Source organism: Gobius niger, assembly GCF_951799975.1.
Source record: "Gobius niger genome assembly, chromosome: 17".
Lineage (NCBI taxonomy): Eukaryota > Metazoa > Chordata > Actinopteri > Gobiiformes > Gobiidae > Gobius > Gobius niger.
The window spans coordinates 25,980,949-26,000,569 of NC_136868.1; the positions used below are offsets into that span (position 1 = coordinate 25,980,949).

Here is a 19,621-nt window from a genome sequence, read left to right on the forward strand (position 1 = left end):
TCCTCTTTTCTCCAGTGTGAGATCAAGAAAGTCTTATCTTCTCTTGCAAATGAAATGTACAATAATTTATCAATTATATCTATTCATGAATTCATGTAGAAACATTAAACAAGGATCACTTTTATACACTAAATATCCTTGGGTATATGTTTGGCTATATCAGTTATTCTTTAACAGCTTTTTATAAACTAAAACACAAACACTTGACTGCTCCAGTGGCCAATTTTATTTGATTACTTTAGGTGATTCAGTCATAATCTTTGTCCCAGCCTTGATTAGTTTCCGCTAGCATTAGCACACTGTTGCTAGCCGTGATCAATAATACATTGCGGAGGTTAAAACTAATTTGGCGATTGAATCCTCCTGGTTGTTTTGGTACATTGAGAGCCAAAACGGGTATCGGTTCAGTGTATTTGTAGCCGATATCATCATTTTCTTTTCCAGTAGTCGCTCCAATGTCAGATCCCAGTATCAGGTCGTTGCATCCATATAAAAACACATGATGAAGGTGGATTATTCCAGACTTTTCATCCCATGTGTCAAAATGGCGTCTGTCACATTCCTTATCACATGAATTCTCCCAGGGCACGCTAACAGCGCACCAGAGTGTGCAGTATGTGCCCTTACATGAAAACACAGAGCTGGCCCTGGGCGGCCGTGTGGAGCAGTGAAACTGAGCAGACTTGCTGGAAATGTGAGCTTTGTGCTGCTTTTCAACATGGACTGGATCACAAGAGCTTGGCATAAAGACGGATAAATGCCTGTACTGTACCTCACACACTTTTTTTACCCCTTTGTCAAACACGTTAGAGTGTCCCTTCTTGTTTCTTTTGCTTCATGCATGTTCGAGTAATCCTGCATTCAGTTTATTCAGTCAGTGAAAAAAAACGTTAATCCCGCTCGCTGATGTCATGAGGTACATCTATGTTTGTCCAAATGCCTTTACTACACTTGTTCGGATCGTTTTAACACCCAAATTACCTTCACTGCAAATTGTTTCTTGCTAATAGTTGACAATTATTGTCTTTTTTTCTTTAATCTTTATCAAGCAATCTTCTCTCTCCTTCTGTCTTGCAGAAGGTGAGACCAGGTGCTCACCCCTAAATGACCTTACCTTTATCTGTTTCTCATTTGCATTATTTTAAGCTACAAATCAGCCTCTAACAGAAGAGACTGGTATTGAAAGCACATCTCTTTATGAAACATGCATCGGCTGTATTTGCTTTATCCAGTTTATAGTTCCGGGATCATGTCGGCATAAACAGACCCTTGTTGAATTAGATGTACCACCAACTTGTGCTCAGACAGCTCATATAAAAATGTGCTTGTTGCACTGCCATGCTCTAAGATTACTCTAAGCAGTGGTCAAATTATGATGAAATCTCCTGCAAACGTTGACAATTACCCAAAATATAGACTATTAGCTTTTGGAGGCTATTGTTTACCATTGCATCATGAGGCCTTGAGGCCATGAGGCCTTCAGGCTTCTGTGCTGGTTAGTAACTGAATATATGTATTTGGAATACTCATTTTGAGTAACAATATTTAGGTTCAGTTTCTCTTTAGTTTGAGGGCATTTATTTAGAATACAGTTTCTTAAAATCAAAGGAATACGTCACAGTACTCAATCATTTAATTTCAATTTCATGTTAATAACATTAAGAAGAAAGGAAAGGTGAAAAGTTACGCTCTGCCATTCTGGGCTGTGGGCTTTTGCAAAGTACTTTTTTGCATTCCTCGTTGGTAAAGAAGTTTGTAACAAGCGTCGTCTAAACATCTTCTTCTCTCCGCATTAATATTATCTAAATCAACAGGAAAGTATTTTAAGTATTCAGAATACAATACTGTGATTGGACAAAGTAATGGAATATGTTACTAAATACAGTATTTAGTACTTAGTTCCATAACTAAATTCAATTTCAAAGTATTCTCCCCAACACTGTCAGACCTTGAAATATTGTATAGAGTATATTATGCAACTTCTTGAGCTGCTAACCATGTTGTAATGTCGTATTATCACAAACCAAACTTGTTCTGAACCCGCCGTGCATGTGTTCAGGTACCTACCATTTTTTAAAGTTTCATTTTAACACTGCTTCCCATGAAGAAGTTCGAGACCTATAGGAATGATGCAGGCATAAATTATTGAAAGTTATTCTGCAAAAAATCTTCTCCCACATCTATACACATGTCGGTCACAGTGGCCAGGTCGGCACACGGACAAAACTCTCCATCTCACAGATAAAGCACTTTACCTATCCTTTACCTCTACAAGCCAAACGATCCTTGAAACGATTGTTGTTGAAGAAATGATCAACGGACTCAAGTTGAATCATGCGCCAAGGCCACAATGCAGAACATTCATCCTTTGTTTTGCTGTTGCGTCACTAAAGGAGCTTGAACTAAACTGTCAAAAAATGCAAATAAATCAGACAATGCTCTTTTTGCACGGATTATCGGAATAAAGCATTTGGACCTAACGTAACAGCCGATTTGGATTTGTTTCAAACTTCAATATTTGTGTAAACCCTGAGCGTTCTGCTTGGGGCCTGTGCAGTGTTCGGCCTGGCCCAGGGACCGTCTTGAAGGCTGTTGTGTAGCTATTAAAGCCATTGTTAATTAGAACAGTGCTAAAAAGCGTTGTGGGAATTTCCGTGAACACAGAGGAGCGTCGTACAACAGGAGTGTGACTGGATGTAGTCTGAGGAGAAGCAGAAGCGTGAAACAGACTATTATTTTAATTGCAACATGGTCCGCTCAACAGCTAAATTGTGAAACTATAAAAAGACACGGCGCTTTGGGAAGTAAGTCTAACAATTTACATATTTGGGAAAAAAAACAAACATGAGCTGAGGTAGCTCTTAAGAAATACAGCTTGATTCTCCGTGATTGAAATGGGTCTTCTTTTTGCAGGCAGCTAGCTTCAGATGGACGGCGTAATAATCCATGTAACGCCAGCAGTAGCTCTCTATCCAGTGATTTTTCGAGGGTGAGCGAGCTGACCCTGTGTGTGGGCAGCCGTGCATAGACTTCACCGATATGGAACATGCTCACTTTGTTCGCGAGTGGGCTGGTGCTGTTATGAGAAATCTAACTGGGAATGCACCGGAGAGAGAGGACTTTCGAAATCCACATTTTAGTCACTGCACGGCCATTTCAGCTGCTGTTTTCTGCGGAATCTGTGGCTCGAAAATTGTCGCTTTACTACGTTGTACTTACACTCAGAAAAGATTATTGTGAAATGACGTTATTTTACTTCTCATCTTCCACTTGCTCGTTAAATATGAGTAGGCGCACAGAGATGACCCCCAAGTTTATTTATTTCTTAGTAGTTTTAAATAGGCCATTCAGTGTTAACAAGCGCAGAATAAAAGCGGAAGGCATGCGGTAATTGGATGAAAACAGATTGTCTCCCTGTATAAAAATGCTGATAAACCGGCCAGCAGATTACAAGCGCTTATTTTTAGGCTTTGTAGATACTTTTGCAGAATCGATTTAATGCTGGGTGGTGGAAACGGGGATTTGGGGCAGCTTTAAATTAGGTCCCCGACAGTATAGTTTTGGACTTATAGTTTTGGCACATACACCTCAAATTAATCATGCCATAGAGAAGAATTTGTATTTTTATGAACATTTTCCCAGGAGCTCTGGAGTTGTGTTGTTTCACCACTGTATTTAAGCTCATTATCTCCAGTTACCACATTATTTTGAATGTCACCATGTTATTAACTCGGGTCTGGGAGGAGTTCGGAAAAAGCCATGGAGGAGGAATATCAGTCGGCCTCGAAGAGATTCTGGCAAACCGTCCGGCGCCTCAGGAGGGGGAATCAGCGCTTCACCAACAGTGTTTGCAGTGCGGGTGGGGGGCTGCTGACCTCGACTGGGGATGTGGTCGGTCAATGGAAGGAGTACTTCGAGGATCTCCTCAATCCCACCCTCACGTCTTCCGATGAGGAAGCAGAGGCGAGGGGGGGTCGGAGGGGGGCTCGCCCATCACCCGGGCTGAAGTCACCGAGGTGGTTGGAAAGCTCCATGGTGGCAAGGCTTTGTGGGTGGATGTGATTCGTCCTGAGTACCTTAAATCTCTGAAATGTTGTAGGACTCTCTGCAACATCATGTGGCGGTCGGGGACAGCGCCCCTGGATTGGCCGACCGGGGTGGTGGTCCCCCTCTTTAAGAAGATCGGAGGGTGTGCTCCAATTACAGTAGGGATCACACTCCTCAGTCTCCCCGGTAAGGTCTACTCCGGGGTGCTGGAGAGGAGGATCCGGCCGATAGTTGAACCTCGGTCCAGGAGGAACAATGCGGTTTTCGTCCCGGTTGTGGTACGCTGGACCAGCTCTATACCCTTCATCGGGTGCTCGATGGTTCGTGGGAGTTCGCCCAACTAGTCCACATGTGTTTTGTGGATCTGGAGAAAGCCTTTCGACCGTGTCCCTCGTGGTGCCCTGTGGGGGGTGCTCTGGGAGTATGGGGTCCGGGGCCCTCTGTTAAGGGCTGTCCGTTCCCTGTATGATCGCAGCAGGAGCTTGGTTCATTGCCGGCAGTAAGTCAGACCTGTTCCCGGTGCGTGTTGGTCTCCACAGGGCTGCCCTTTGTCACCGGTTCTGTTCATTACTTTTATGGACAGAATTTCTAGGCGCAGCCAGGGGCCGGAGGGTGTCCGGTTTGGGAGCCTCAGGATCTCATCTCTGCTGTTTGCAGACAATGTTATTCTGTTGGCTTCATCAAACCAGACTTTACTAGAACAATGATGAGAAAACAACAAAAAAGGTGTTATTGCTGAGGGTAGATGAAGCTGTTCTCGAAAGGGCTTATTTTCTGCTAATTTCTACTACTTATTTATTCTCCCACCCCTCTGTTATCTTGATGCCCCTATCCCATTTCCAACCTCAGCAGTAGAAACATCCGCCACCTCAGCCTCTTCATCACCATCAGCATCCCTTAAACGGAAAGACTGAGTATTTAGCCTAGTTGAAAATGGTCGACACTTTGTGGACTTGTGTTGGCATCTCACGGACGTTGCTAACAGCGTGTCATGTCCCTCAACTGCTGATCTTCATATGAAAAACGCTTCCCACAAATCAAATCCCTTCCGTCGTGTAGTGTCAGTGGTTATGTAACTGCGAAGAACCAACGCTAACGGCTTTAACACATTTGGAGTGAGTGAGAGAAAATCTGCTTTGTGATTTTTTGTCTCTGTCTCGGCTAACTTGGCACTTTTTAAAATCCACACCCGCAGCAGTGTTTTGATAAAAGACCTGATGCACTTCGCTTGGAATAAAAAGAATATCCTAATTGTCGTTTTTAATTGCTGTGCTGTGTGTTGACCTGTGATTATGATACATTAAGAGTTTCATCTGAAATGACAGGTTATTTTAAAGCATAATTCCTCATTTCAAGCAAATCACAGATGTAATTTCAGGATATCCATTATTTTGGCAGATGCCATTCGTTTCATTCTCTGTCCGGAGAAAAACATCTGGTGCTGTTGATAGACCAATACAGTTGACAGTGTACCCTACATCGCAAACACCACACACTTTTTATGGACTTCCAAAGATCCATAAAGATGATATTATATTATTATTATATATTATATTAATTATTACAAATAACACTCAAATTTAAAGCATCTGCCCAACAGCTTATAACCAGGATCTCTCCAGAACATTCTTGGACATTCACCCAAGGCACATTTTAGTTTCATGTTCTTCTTAAGGAAAAAATGAAAGCCATTTTAGTTGAAATATGATAATTAGACAAGCCTCTTTGATGCATTAGTAGCTCTCTGTTGCGTTTGTTCCAGAAAAGTACATCATCATGTGAAAAGGTTGGCGAGCCCAGCTTACAGTGTGTAGAAAATACAAGAGCTTTGTATTTCAGGTCGTGTGTGTGTCAGATACTGGAGTGTGTTTGGTTAAAACATACAGTATAATGTGATTAATTATATTTTAGATTAATCGTGAGTTTAATCTTTAATTTTGACAGACCTACTTGTTTGTTGATTAAATTCTCTTCCCCATTCACTGACATCCTTTTCTCTGTCTTTCCCCTTTCAGGAAGTCCATGAAATACTGAAGGAGTATGAGCTGAAGTACTGCTTTGTGGACCGCAACAAAGGCACAGGTACCTCTCCTCAGAACTACTATAATGAGTACACAAGTGCTTGTGTAAACGTTAGTATTGGAAGCGTTCACACACAGACATGACTTTTCTCTATTATTGTTGAGAAATGAATTCAATAAAGAAAGCGAGGCTTTGGACTCCTCTGTGCTTTGATTTTAGAGAGTTACGTTTATAAAGAAAGAGCCTTTTTTCTATACTTCAATACGTTAGATATTGATCAAGTGGACGATAAAAAGCGCTTTTCATTTCACAATACACACACAAAGCATTATCATAATTCAAGTCTTTTCAAAACTTTTCTAACCCTAACACATGTTTCCAATAGGCTACTTTACTCCTATACTAATTATGGAATGATAATACAGTCAGCTCCATTGAAGAATCGCAATATTTTATTGACAAAATTACTATTCTTCCACATATATATTTATTTTCAAGCTTTTTCCAGCAACTATGAGCTCTCGGTGGGGTACATGGTGAACAGTTTGCTATTATGCACTTTGTGGTGTCATTTATTGTGTGCTTTTTCATTATTGCTAAACAATAAGTTTGCCTCAGGCTTTCACATATTCCGCCGTCATTCGAATGTCGTATTATTGTTGTGTTTTTAGATAATTAGTTGATAGAGTAATTACGTGTGTTTTTATGCGCTGGATATACAGCGGCTTTGGAAAGTTTCAGAACTCTAATTTTTTATATTGTCTTGGAATGTGATACGTTTTCAAACAGTTTTTTAACATTCAATGGGTTTAAGTCGCCGCCTCCTAAAAATGCAACCTTCCGAGGGCCACCTCATAATATTTCCAAATACCACTGGGCCTGGGTCAATGTCAAATCAAGTATAAACATAAATGTTCATAAATTGGACTAAATTATGCCCAAACTGGGTGTAACTTAAATGCATACTAAACCATAAAATCCAAATACAAAAATATGATAAAAGCACAGTTTGAAAACCACTGGCCCATGATACCAAAAGGTGTAGCTTCTATTGTTCTTTAAGCCTGAGTGTTGGTTTTAAGCGTTATTTCAGCATCATAAGAGAATAACTTGTAGCATGCGCTTGTTTACAAGGGTCCCTCGAACTGTAAATCAAGAGCAGATTTACAAGATGACCAGAACGCACACAAACAAACGCGCTGCTTATCCCTGGAGCAGACCCCCTGGCCCCAAGTGTCTGTCCCATACCAAAGAAATCCTGCGTGGGCTCTATATTTAGTATGAGAGCGCAGCCAAGCACCTGTAACGTAACGCCTGTAAGCAGCTGAGATATCAAAGCAGCGTCGGCCCGTCCCAAAGGTTAATGGTGTTTCAGAGCAAGTGAGAGCCTGATGAAACACGGCCACTTGCTCTGCCAGCCTCTCCGTGCCACTAATGAGCTGCCACCGTGGCGCTGGGCACAGAGGTGGCCACAGTTAATGAACCCGGCTTTTATTAAATATCTCCATTTCATCGGACTTCATACAAGCTTTACCCTTCTGTCAACAGCGAAGGACACATCAAAGTGAAGTAAATATGCATGAGCCTGGACACTGGGGGTGAAATGGGAGTGTGGAGCAGGAAGTGCGACTGGAGAATTCGTGACGGGCAGAGGTCTTGATGGGGCGGAGGTGGGTTGCAGCACAGTTGGCGAGAGGAGATCAGTTGAGTGCAGAATTCTGGGTGATGACTGGCTGCGATGAAGGTGTGGCTGCGATGCAGATAGGCCGAAGGGAGGGTGCGATTTGCGATGAGGAGATGATTGGAGGAAAGCAGGTGACGCTGTAATGAGTCCACCAGGTTGAATTTACGTCTAGGCTCCATATGATAAACCGCTCGTCTTCAGAGTGAACTTTCAGGCATCGGGAGACGGAAGCAGGTGGTATTGATTCTCGACCCTCCTTTCTGTCTCCACTGATAAGAGCATTAGATCTTGTTGCAGTGCCTTCATTTGGAGAGCGTTGATTGATTCAATAGGATGTATGAGGGCAACAAAGGCAGACAGTACAGTTACGATGCCGGTTGCAGTAAACATAGAGAATTTGATCAGAAAAAAACAGATTCACAGGATTCATATTTGCACACAGCGTAGAGTTTTTCATTTTGGCTAAAAGAATTGTTCACAAATTCAATATAGTATTTTTCTATTGCAATTTGGACACTTTATTTCAGATAAACATGGTTATCTCCCAGTGTTGCATTTGGCGTAACAATCCGCCATGGAAATAAACAAAACCCACTTGGTGTGGATTCTATAATAAAAGTTAAACAGTGTAAAAATGGTTCTGTCCAGCTCTGGCTTTGGATGCACCAGATTGGAAACGTTTACTAGAGACCAAATAAATATTGCAATGAAATCGGACAAATTTCCTCCTGGGCTTCCTCACCCTTTAAATAAACGCCGTAAATGTCAATGTGACGACGGTGTTGAGTGAGTCCGTGGGGGGGTTGTGCTAGAGGAGACACCCCCCCCCCCCCCCCCCCTCTCCTTCATTTAAGAGGTGTGGAGGATTGATTTCCAGCCTCCCCCGGATTATCACCCAGTATCCCAGTGCCGTATGGGGGGCGCATGTCTGACTGTGGCCGGGGCTCTCGCTGGCTTGTCGTTTTGATATTCGAGTTATCGTGAGCGGGGATGGTCACGCCTGTGTTTATGAATCCAGCTGTTTGTCTGCACGCTTTATGAGGGGAGGCTCCGGTCGCATTTGTGTGTTTACACTCCGTGACACTGGACTTGAACTCAGCGGTCACTAGATCAGTTTACGTGACAGCTGGATAACATCAAGTGGCTGTTTACAGGCTGACTCACTCTTTGCACTTCGCCGTGTTAGTGTGTCCAGACAAGCTGCCCCAAAGCCCCATTAGACCTACAGTAGGAGGCTGCATATAGATTCCTTACGATCAAGCCAATCCATCGGGGAAGCTGAAGAGATGGAGAGAAGGTTTTGATGGAAGGTCTCCTCATAAAATGTCTTCACCTCCAAGCCATAATTTGAGTAACCAACCTATAACATTTAGGACCTTCCCTTGAGAAGATCAATTACAAACTGATTTTTAGTGTTGAACGTGGACATGTGAACTTTGTGCTTAAAGGGACTATACAGAGTTTAAAAATGTTTAAATAATGTATTTTCCTCCCCCTACATGTTCCAGCCACATCCTAATGTGTAGAATGAGCTCAGACCTGTTCACCACAACTGCCTCTAAAATCCTGCACTGTCACTCAAAAAGGTGTTAATTCGGGACCGAAGAAGGTGCAGTTACACCTATGACCTGAGATGGCAGTAGTGAGTATAAAATGGCAAACTTGCATCTAGCCCCTTGAAGTATGTACCTAAAACCCGCCATCACTCATTATGACATTTCACATCATTATGAAGCACAAAGGTGATTTGTTACTGCTAGCTGTTAGCATCAGATAGCTAATAGCGATGGTTGCACAGTGGTTTATTTACCACCTCAGATAATATTTGACTTTCCAAGTACATCGAGATTCAAGATCTAATCAGGTCTAAACTGGGTCTAAAATTAATCAGAAACAACAAACTGACATTCCTGTAGCGTAAATCTTTCTCTATCTAAAAATGTAGATGTATTGCCCGAAGAAGCGCAGGACCACAGTTTGAGAACCACTGCTTTAGATGAAGGAAAGAGAAGATCTCCAAACAGTATCTTGGAGCTTCGCAAGTAATGTGTTTTTATTTTCACACCCCTGTTTGAGAAACCCATTACACGGAGGCCCTTCGATTCAGAAAGCCTGGAAACGGATCCGAGTGTTGTATGCACAGATGTGAACCCAGAACGTGCTTTCCACTTTACAATACTACGAAGCTGTTGCTAAAAGTTTTGCAGCTTATTGAACATATTCACTACGCACCACCAATGAAATTAATCTCGAAATAATGTCTTTAATCAAACTTTTAAAGACCCTCTCATTGGTCATTATGTAAGACTGAATTGGTTACTCTAAATTACCCAAAGGAAGAGAATGTGCGAAGGGTCATGTCACATCCATGGAGACTTTTTATCTCATTATTTTAAAATTTAGCCTGCACCATTTCACATTCATTTGGCTGATTTAGATTTTCAGCAGCAGTTAAAGCAGTACTAAGTAACTCTTGCCCCTAGAGGCCATAAGCGCAGCTGCAGGTGGCGTAGCAAGTTGCGCTTTTTTAACTTATTAATTGTCTTGGAGAGTTAATACTACACTGACAGGAAAGGCGAAGGGAGAGAGGGATATTGTGCATCCAATTATACAATGGAAATATTTTTTTTCACTCAAACTTGGCTGTAAATGCTGTTTAAAGTGACGTTAGCCCGCAGTTAGCTTTGCCCGTTAGCATGTTAGCTTCTTCTTCGTGATTCTATTAGAGTGTATTGGTGGCTCCGGTCCGGTGGCAGTCAAGTTGCAAACATGGTTTTCTGGCCAGAGACACCAGGGGGAGATGAAAGACCCCCCAATCATCCCATAAACACTTGTATTACCCCCACAGGGACTACGGAAAGGATTTATTAAGGTAAACATGTTACTTAGTACTGCTTTAATGAAAAAAAAAAGATGCCTTTATACCTAAAGACTCCCCCCCTCTCCATAAGCACCAGCCTCCTGCAACCATCGATATTCAATGTCTCTGTCTGGGTCAACATTTGGAGCCTCACAGAAACCAACGTCTCCCAGGAGCTCATTGTGAACTTTCACCTTTTAGAAACAGGCTCTTAATGCCAGCAGTATCTGTACAGTCCGCTTGGAAACACTGGGAGGAGGAGACGGTCGTCATAATTGATTTGCTTTCGTTTTGTTCCACTGTTGTCTCCGCAGCGTGGCCTCTTTATCGGCGTTAGCGTGCGTCCGTGTCATTCATTCAGAATTACGAACAGGGCGACGTCAGAAACTCCACGCTCTTTTGACTAATGTGGAATCGTCTGCCCGGAGATCAAATTAAATTAAATAAAAACGGAAGCATTGCATTGTGTTTGTCGTGGGATACAGTGAGAAGTGTGTTTTGTGGAATTTTAAGCGGAATTAGGCAAAGCAGGATTTCTGAAATATGAGAGATTGGTTTGATATTGTCTGTCCCCGCCTTTGGGCTCTGTAATAGATTCGGAGTGAATTATTAATCACGTGAAGGAGAGTGATGAAAAGGGAAATGGAAGCAACGATGAGGCTGCTTGATGTTAGAACACGGTTAATGCCATCTGAGTGCCGCTGCAGTATCGGGGGATATTGTGGTTTCAACGTTTGAAATTGTTATCGAGGTGTCTTTTGTTGATTAACAAGCGGTACAAGCCAGTTTGCTCGCAAGTAACTAGGGCGGCAGGCACAAAGAAATCAAAATAGTAGCCGTTTTTATTAGGCCAGTGGTGACAAAACCTTTTGTTCCAAGAATAATCCCCCTGCTCGTGCTGGAGACAGGTCAGACCCTCCCAGTCCAGTCCCTCAAATGTACCGACACTTCAAGCAGAACTAAATAACTTGTTTACCTTAATAAATCCTTTTCATATTCCCTCTGGGGGTAATACAAGTGTTAATGGGATGATTGGGGGGTCTTTCATCTCCCCCTGGTGTCTCTGGCTAGAAAACCACAATTTCAACTTTCCCTGCAACGTGTCGGAGGCGCAATACACACTAATAGAATCACATAGAAGATGCTAACGGGCTAACGGGCAAAGCTAATTGCGGGCTAGCACCACTTAAACAATATTTACAGCTAAGTTAAAGTTAAAATTAATTGAATGTACAATATCCCTCTCTCCCTTTGTCTTTTCTGTCAGCGTAGTATTTACTCTCACGGACAATTAATGAGTAAAAAAAACAAACATGCTACGACACCTGTAGTGGCGCTTGTGGCCTGAGTTACTTAGTACTGCTTTAAATTAAATTGTTTTAAACAGAATTTGGAGTGTTTTCTGTAGATGTTGTCCTTTCTTAGACACATTTGATGACTTTTTTACCATTTCATTTTCTCCCTCTTCTTCACTTGTACAAAACAACCCAGAAAGAAAGAAAGAAAGAAAGAAAGAAAGAAAGAAAGAAAGAAAGAAAGAAAGAAAGAAAGAAAGAAAGAAAGAAAGAAAGAAAGAAAGAAAGAAAGAAAGATAATGGTGATAACAGAACACAATCCCATCATTATTGTTTTGTTTGTCCTAGCTAAAGAGTTCTATTCGACACAATATTATCTTAATATGCTGTATATCTTAAAGCGTTTGTGGATTGTGCCCGTGTCCCCTCTTGAGGTTTTACCCAGTCAATGGGTCATCCTCGGACCGAACATTTCTCATTGTTATCTTCCTAAAACATCAATGCTGGTATTTGAACTGTCCTATGGGGTCATCTCTTGTGTCGCTTTGCTATAAATCACAGATATACTCCAGCTCTCGGGAACCGCGAACCAACGGCATGCTTTTAAATGCACCGACACCTTTTTATAATTAGTGTGAAATGCGCACTTCTTCCCGGAGCCGCTTTCGTGCTTAGTCGGACACAAACATCATTCAGCAGTTTACTAATGTGTTTATTCTGATGCCGAGTTGCTCTTCTGGGAGGCTGCAGTTTGTTTTCATGCGGAGCTTTGTTGTAAATGATTGACTTAAGGGAGAAGTGTTGCAGCCTTTTCACACGCATCAGATTTACTGTACCAGTCAGGTGAACCGGGGTTTTTTCAGATGTGCGTATTGCATCAGTCCGAAACTGACTCAAGATTTGTGCAACTGATAAAGGTTACGCGCTTGACAATGCAATTAAAATAAGAGGAACAGGAGCGATGCAATTTTAGATGTTGCACTGTAATGTCGGAAATAATGTGCGTCTAAGCTTAATACTGTGTAAACTTAGATGTTTTAGTTCTAACTGGTGCCTAAGGGTTATACTGTAAATGCACTGACTGCAAAATGGAAATAATTGTAGCTCGACTTTGTGGGCCGGTCAGATCCGTCAGATCCGACCTGAGAGGGCGTGGTCGACCATGTCGCTGGCAACGTCGCAGCATAAACTCGAAACCTGAAAGTGATAGAGACGTGAAAGGTGATACAGAACTTTGAAACCGTTCTTGATAGACACTTAACCGTTAAAGCTTTCTAATCAGACTAACCTGATATTCCAAGGCCTTACAGAAGCAAAGGCAGGTAACGTGACATGAATGCCTGGATTTGCTTGTACTTTTTGTCAAAAATTAACATTTCTACTGTAGATACAACCTTTATTTTCCTTCCCCTTCTCACTAGGACCACTAAAACATTTTTCCAATGCCTGATACCTTCTCCTCTTCATATTTTACTTACTTTTATTTTGCAGAAAATGCATGTCTGCCTTATTTTGGACTTGTTTTCCTGGTTCTGTCATGTTCATTGCTGTCCTATGAGCCCACTACAGCATAAATATAATGCAAATATCAACTGTCCTCAATACAAAGATGTATAGCACTTTTTAAGGGGATGTTTAATAAGCAATAAAACAAAAATAAACCAGGCGAGACAGTTAAAATATACCCTAAGACCCACAAGTGAAGTCTACAATCATAAATCTTTGGTCTGTTTCAATAATCGGCAAAGATGTTTTGAAATGCAATACATTTTTAGAAAGGGCCACATGAGAAACCTGAATTGTCAGAGCGCCTCATCGATGATAACTTATCATAATTCTGCTCAACTTTCCCCCAAAATGTGAATCGCACTGAATTATATATTTTGAAAAGCTGGCCCAGTTAACGGTAGAATTATCATAATCTGTAAATATGTATAGAAATGTGAAATATGGTTTGTAGGTCAGAAAATAACAACATTGCCTCAGTGAACTTTATTTTAGCTTGTTAATCTCCACAAACACGGAAAAAAGTTGACACAAATGTTATAATACTTTATATTTTTATGGAGAATGAGCCGTGGACCGGATTAATTTGCTTGGCGGGCCGGATCTGGCTCGCGAGCCGTAGTTTTCCCACCTCTTCTATAGGCTATAAGTTACTCCATCTTGACGGGATACATGCTAATGAACTCCAGATAAACTCACACGTTTCATTTCAAATCTACATTTCAAAACCGCTGAAATGCCTGAAACTTGTTGCGCAGTTGGATGCAAATTAGTGGTGTCAGAATTTCTCATGTCTTTGCTCTTTTAATGGGGTCCCATTGTGCTTTTCAATCGGATATCTCATCAAATGATTAGCCTATTGAAAACTGCTGTAGCATAGAAGGATTTACTGTCAATATGAGATTTACTGTTCGTTCATCTGTGAAAGATAGCTATCGATAAAACAAGCTGGGTGTGTTTTACAGTATTATTCGCCTGCTGGTTTAGCGAAGTGTCAAGTAACTTACCTTATCATGACAATGAGACTATCCTTTCTTTTTGTTGCCATACAGATGTATTCGATACCCATCCTGACTCAAAATATCTGTATGCAGAATATATGCTTTTAATGATTTTCCTGTGTATGAAGACGGAAAGTCCATCAAGTAACTATGTACTATGTAAATATCGCCAAACTCGAGTGAAAGTATGTTAACCAAGAACTTCATGTGTATGGGTCTGTAATATCCAACAATGACAGTTTGTTTGCGTATCGAAGTGCCGCATTTCCTTGTAAGTGCATGAGCTGTAACAGATGCAGGTGAAAAAACACTGCATAATTGTGTGGAATCGCGATCGTTTTCTGTAGCATTCGCCATTTTTGTTTCCCTTCAAAATGTCGCGCGCTTGCATTTCTAGTCACGTGACTGGGAGACACGTGTACTGTATATACTGTATTAACGTGTATATAAATGACAATTACTGTCATTTATATGCATTGATTTCGATTGTTTAGTAATTTCAGGTGATTTTAATGTGCATGTGGATGTGACCAACGACAGGCATGCAATAGAACTCGGTGCTGTCCTTGAAATGTTTGGTTTAACTCAGCACGTGAGTGAGGCAACTCACAACAAAGGCCACACTCTAGATCTAGTTATTACAAAAGGTGTTAATATATCAAATGTGAATGTTGTTGATGTTGCTTTGTCTGATCATTTTTGTGTCTTCTTTGACCTGTGTGTTACACCGAAACCAGTGGTCGGGCCTGGAGTTATTCAAGGAAGACACATAAATGATACAACAGGGACACAGTTTATGGAGATGATCAGATTTGAAAATGCCCCATGTTCTAATGTTGATAATCTGTTGGACTCCTACACATCAAGGGTCTTAAATGTTTTGGATACTATTGCTCCTGTCAAGGTTAAAATGGTTAACAATAGGCAAAAGGCACCTTGGAGAAGTGAAGATTCGGTCAGGGCACAGAAAAGGGAGTGCCGAAAAGCCGAACGGAAATGGCGCAAGTCAAAGCTCCAGGTTCATTTTGAGGTTTACAAAGAAGTACTTTGTGTGTTCAACCATATTTTGCGTGGAGCAAGGGAGAAGTACTTCTCTAAAATCATCTCAAACTGCAGAAACAATTCTCGCGTTCTGTTTTCCACAGTAAACAGATTAACTAACCCTCCAGTTTCACTGCCCCTAGAACTAATCTCTACATCTAAGTGTAATGAGTTTGCAATATTTTTCTATGACAAAGTCCAAAGCATTAAAAATGCCATAATCTCCACAACACAAATAGAAACTCTGCCACCAGATAAACACCTTGAGCTGACACATTTCACACCTGTTACTGACAAAACAATCGAAGAGGTTATCTCCGGTCTGAGTTCATGTACATGCTGCCTTGATGAATTACCCACTAAATTTCTGAAGTCTGTGCTGACCAGCTTGTTACCACAACTTGCTCAGTTAGTTAACATCTCACTCGAGACTGGAGCATTTCCAAAGGCCTTGAAAACTGCAGTCATCAAGCCTCTTCTAAAGAAGAGCAGCCTTGATGCCAAGGTAATGAACAACTACCGGCCCATATCAAACCTGCCATTCTTAGGAAAAGTCCTAGAGAAAGTAGTATATCAGCAGCTCACTTACTTTCTCCTGTCTAACAATGTGTTTGATACTTTCCAGTCAGGCTTTAGGCCCCACCACAGCACTGAGACAGCTCTGATCAAGGTGACAAATGATATCCGTATGAACACCAACGCAGGTAAGGTCTCAGTTTTAGTTCTGCTGGACCTGAGCGCTGCCTTTGACACAGTGGACCACGGGATCTTACTTCACAGGTTAGAAAACTGGGTGGGAATCTCTGGTAATGCTCTAAACTGGTTTAAGTCCTATCTCGAGGACAGGACGTACTTTGTTGAAATTGGCAACTGTGTCTCAGACAAAATTGCCATGACCTGTGGAGTCCCCCAGGGGTCAATCTTGGGACCTCTCTTATTCAACATGTACATGCTTCCATTGGGTCAGCTAATAAACAGCAACAACGTGTCGTACCACAACTATGCAGATGACACTCAAATCTACGTGTCACTGACGGCTGGTGAACATGGGCCTGTAGATACACTCTGTCACTGCATCCAACAGATCAGTTTGTGGATGCAAAACAACTTTCTCCAACTAAACTCAGACAAAACTGAGATCATTGTTTTTGGCCCACAGGCACAAAGACAAAGTGTTGTCAGTCACCTTGAGTCTCTCTCTCTAAAACCAAAAAATCAGGTTAGAAATCTTGGAGTAATCATGGACTCAGACCTGAACTTAAACAGCCACATCAAAGCAATAACATCAGCAGCTTTTTACCATCTGAAAAACATTGCTAAGATCAGAGGAATAGTGTCAAAACCAGACTTAGAGAGACTTATCCATGCATTTGTCTCCAGCAGATTAGACTACTGTAACGGCCTACTCACTGGCCTCTCTAAACGAGCTATCAGACAGCTACAGTACATCCAGAACGCTGCTGCTCGAGTCCTGACAAGAACCAGGAAATACGACCATATTAGTCCAGTGCTCCGGTCTCTGCACTGGCTTCCTGTCACTCAGAGAATAGACTTTAAAACAGCTCTGCTTGTGTACAAGTCATTTCATGGTTTAGCTCCAAAGTACATCTCTGACATGTTAGAGCCGTATGAACCATCTCGGGCCCTGAGAACCTCAGGGAGGGGCCTCCTGGTGGTTCCCAGAGTCAATAATAAACACGGTGAGGCTGCGTTTCAGTTTCATGCAGCTAAAATCTGGAACAGTCTTCACGAGGATGTGAGACAGGCCTCAACTCTGACAATGTTCAAATCCAGGCTGAAAACAGTTCTGTTTGCCCGTGTATATAACTGAAAGTATTTTATCTGCACTCTCGTCTTTTACTGTAATTGATTAATTTTATATTGATGTCCAGAGGAGAAGGAGCGACAAAAACAGAGGTTAGGTAACTTACTTTTGAACGAGCAAGAAAAATAGTGCTCAAGACAGAGCGAAATAGTGCTCAAGACAGAGCGAAATAGTGCTCAAGACAGAGCGAAATAGTGCTCAAGACAGAGCGAGTCAAAACAAGACTTAAAAATGGTGCTCAAGACAGAGCGAGTCACAACAAGAATTAAAAATAGAGCTCAAGACAGAGCGAAATAGTGCTCAAGACAGAGCGAGTCCAAACACGACTTAAAAATAGTGCTCAAGACAGAGCGAAATAGTGCTCAAGACAGAGCAAGTCAAAACAAGACTTAAAAATACTGCTCAAGACAGAGCGAAATAGTGCTCAAGACAGAGCGAGTCAAAAAAAGACTTAAAAATAGTGCTCAAGACAGAGCGAATCAAAACAAGACTTAAAAATGCATATAACTGAAAGTATTTTATCTACACTCTTGCCTCTTACTGTAATTGATTAATTCTATGTTGATGTTTTATTGATTGTATTTGTTTTCTTATATTTATGCAACTGTGAAGCACTTTGAATTGCCTTGTGTATGAATTGTGCTCTACAAATAAACTTGCCTTGCCTTGCCTATTTGACCTTTCAGTGACCTAGACGGGTGGTAAACATAGGGCCTGTGCTTTCATCCCGGTGGCCTCTCGGACACTCAAAGACCAATTGTTTTTTGTCTCAAAGGTTATGTATACATTCCATCCAGAAAACCAACCAGAAACCCTAAAGAAACATGGAAAGCAAAGGCACATACAGCTGCTGGGTCACTGAAAGGTCAAATGTGCATGGAAAGTAGTATTAGTAAGTAAGCTGAGTATAGGACCACACATATGTTTATGAATAAAAAATGTAACTGAAACTGGATCAATATAAGGGAAAGGGATTTGATCTTTTGCCACATCGCCGCAGCGTCTTAGGTTTTGTGACGCTCACCCTTTCTACTGCTCTTCTCTGCAGTGGAAATGAGTGAAACCTCTTTCTGCTGGTTCCAAGCCATTGCTGGAACAGAAAGTGCGTCAGAGTGCTCCCTCCTCACGCTGGACTTATTCGGTCATACAGCCGGGGAGTGTTTATAGTATGTCCTTGTGTCTTCCTCTGCACAGACATCCCTGACAATGTCTCCATTTGTGGCTCTGCTTCAGGCTGTTGCTCTGTCTCCTTCAGTAATGATCACGTTCCCTATTATGTTCCTTGTGTAGATGCAACAGGGCCAATAACTGTTTTAATATCGTCCGCATAGTATAGCATGGTCCCCAAATTATACACAACCAAATACAAATCATTATTTTACAATGGTTGAAATTTTTAAACGACAAAGATAGATACAGACGGCATCTCGTCATAGAAGGGGCCGTGGCTTCGCCGAGGGGGAAAATAGAATCTTTAGAGAAACACAATTTTCCACCCTTTTTTGCCATTTTCTGGTGGAATATCAATTTATTTATCACACACAAATAAAGTCCAGTGTAAATCGGGCCCATGTGGATATTTTCTCACAGCAGATTGTTCAGTAGAAGTGAAAAAACGGCAGTTGTAGCAAGCACTAGCTAGCCGTTAGCATTAGCCCGATGCTAACATGTAGCATCAAGTTAGCATTCTCCGTTATTCATGTATTTATGGGCTGTTGAACCACTTTGCTCCTCCCCATGTCTTTGTATCATTATTTAGTAGAAACTATGTTCATATTTCAGCATTTGTTACAGTAGTTTTTGAATAATTAGATAAAATATAGGCCTACATTTTTTCCAAAATTGTTTTCCCCCTTAACTGTTTTCAAAAATGACCATATATGGGTGATTCCAGAGATGCCGTCTGTATCTATTGATGTTCGAGAATGTCGTGAAAGCAACAGGTAGGTGACATTGTTTTCGCCAAGTTATCGTTAATATTGAGGTGACGCAATATCCGTATTGCTCAATCCCACATGCTACAATATCTCAGGAAGTGACGGAGATTTACACTTTATTGTTCACAGAGCCAAAAACAAAAACACATGGCAATTTAAAAAATGTGCAAAAGTTTATAATTGCGTATAAAATGCTCACCACTGTCATAATAGTTATTTTTGAATCATAAATAGCAAATCTTATGGGTAACACATATTTCATCATTTTTCAGCTCTTCTATTCCACACAGCTTCACAAAACAAAGCCTCACCACTTTTTGATCTTTTAACTCCACTGCCTGCTTTCAACCCGCGTCTCCTTCCTTCCTTTCCTCGCCATTAGGACAGAGGAGGCGAGGTGTTT

General features: G+C 41.5%; 1 protein-coding gene across 2 annotated transcripts in view; it reads left to right on the top strand.

Annotated features, from left to right (window-relative positions):
• raver2 (ribonucleoprotein, PTB-binding 2) overlaps positions 1-19,621 on the top strand; it is a 113,660-nt gene that overhangs the window by 17,969 nt on the left and 76,070 nt on the right. For both annotated transcript variants that reach the window (XM_079575590.1, XM_079575591.1), the window contains exon 2: positions 6,063-6,129. In XM_079575590.1, coding sequence (XP_079431716.1) covers positions 6,063-6,129 — 67 coding nt within the window. The remainder of the gene's footprint in view (positions 1-6,062; positions 6,130-19,621) is intronic.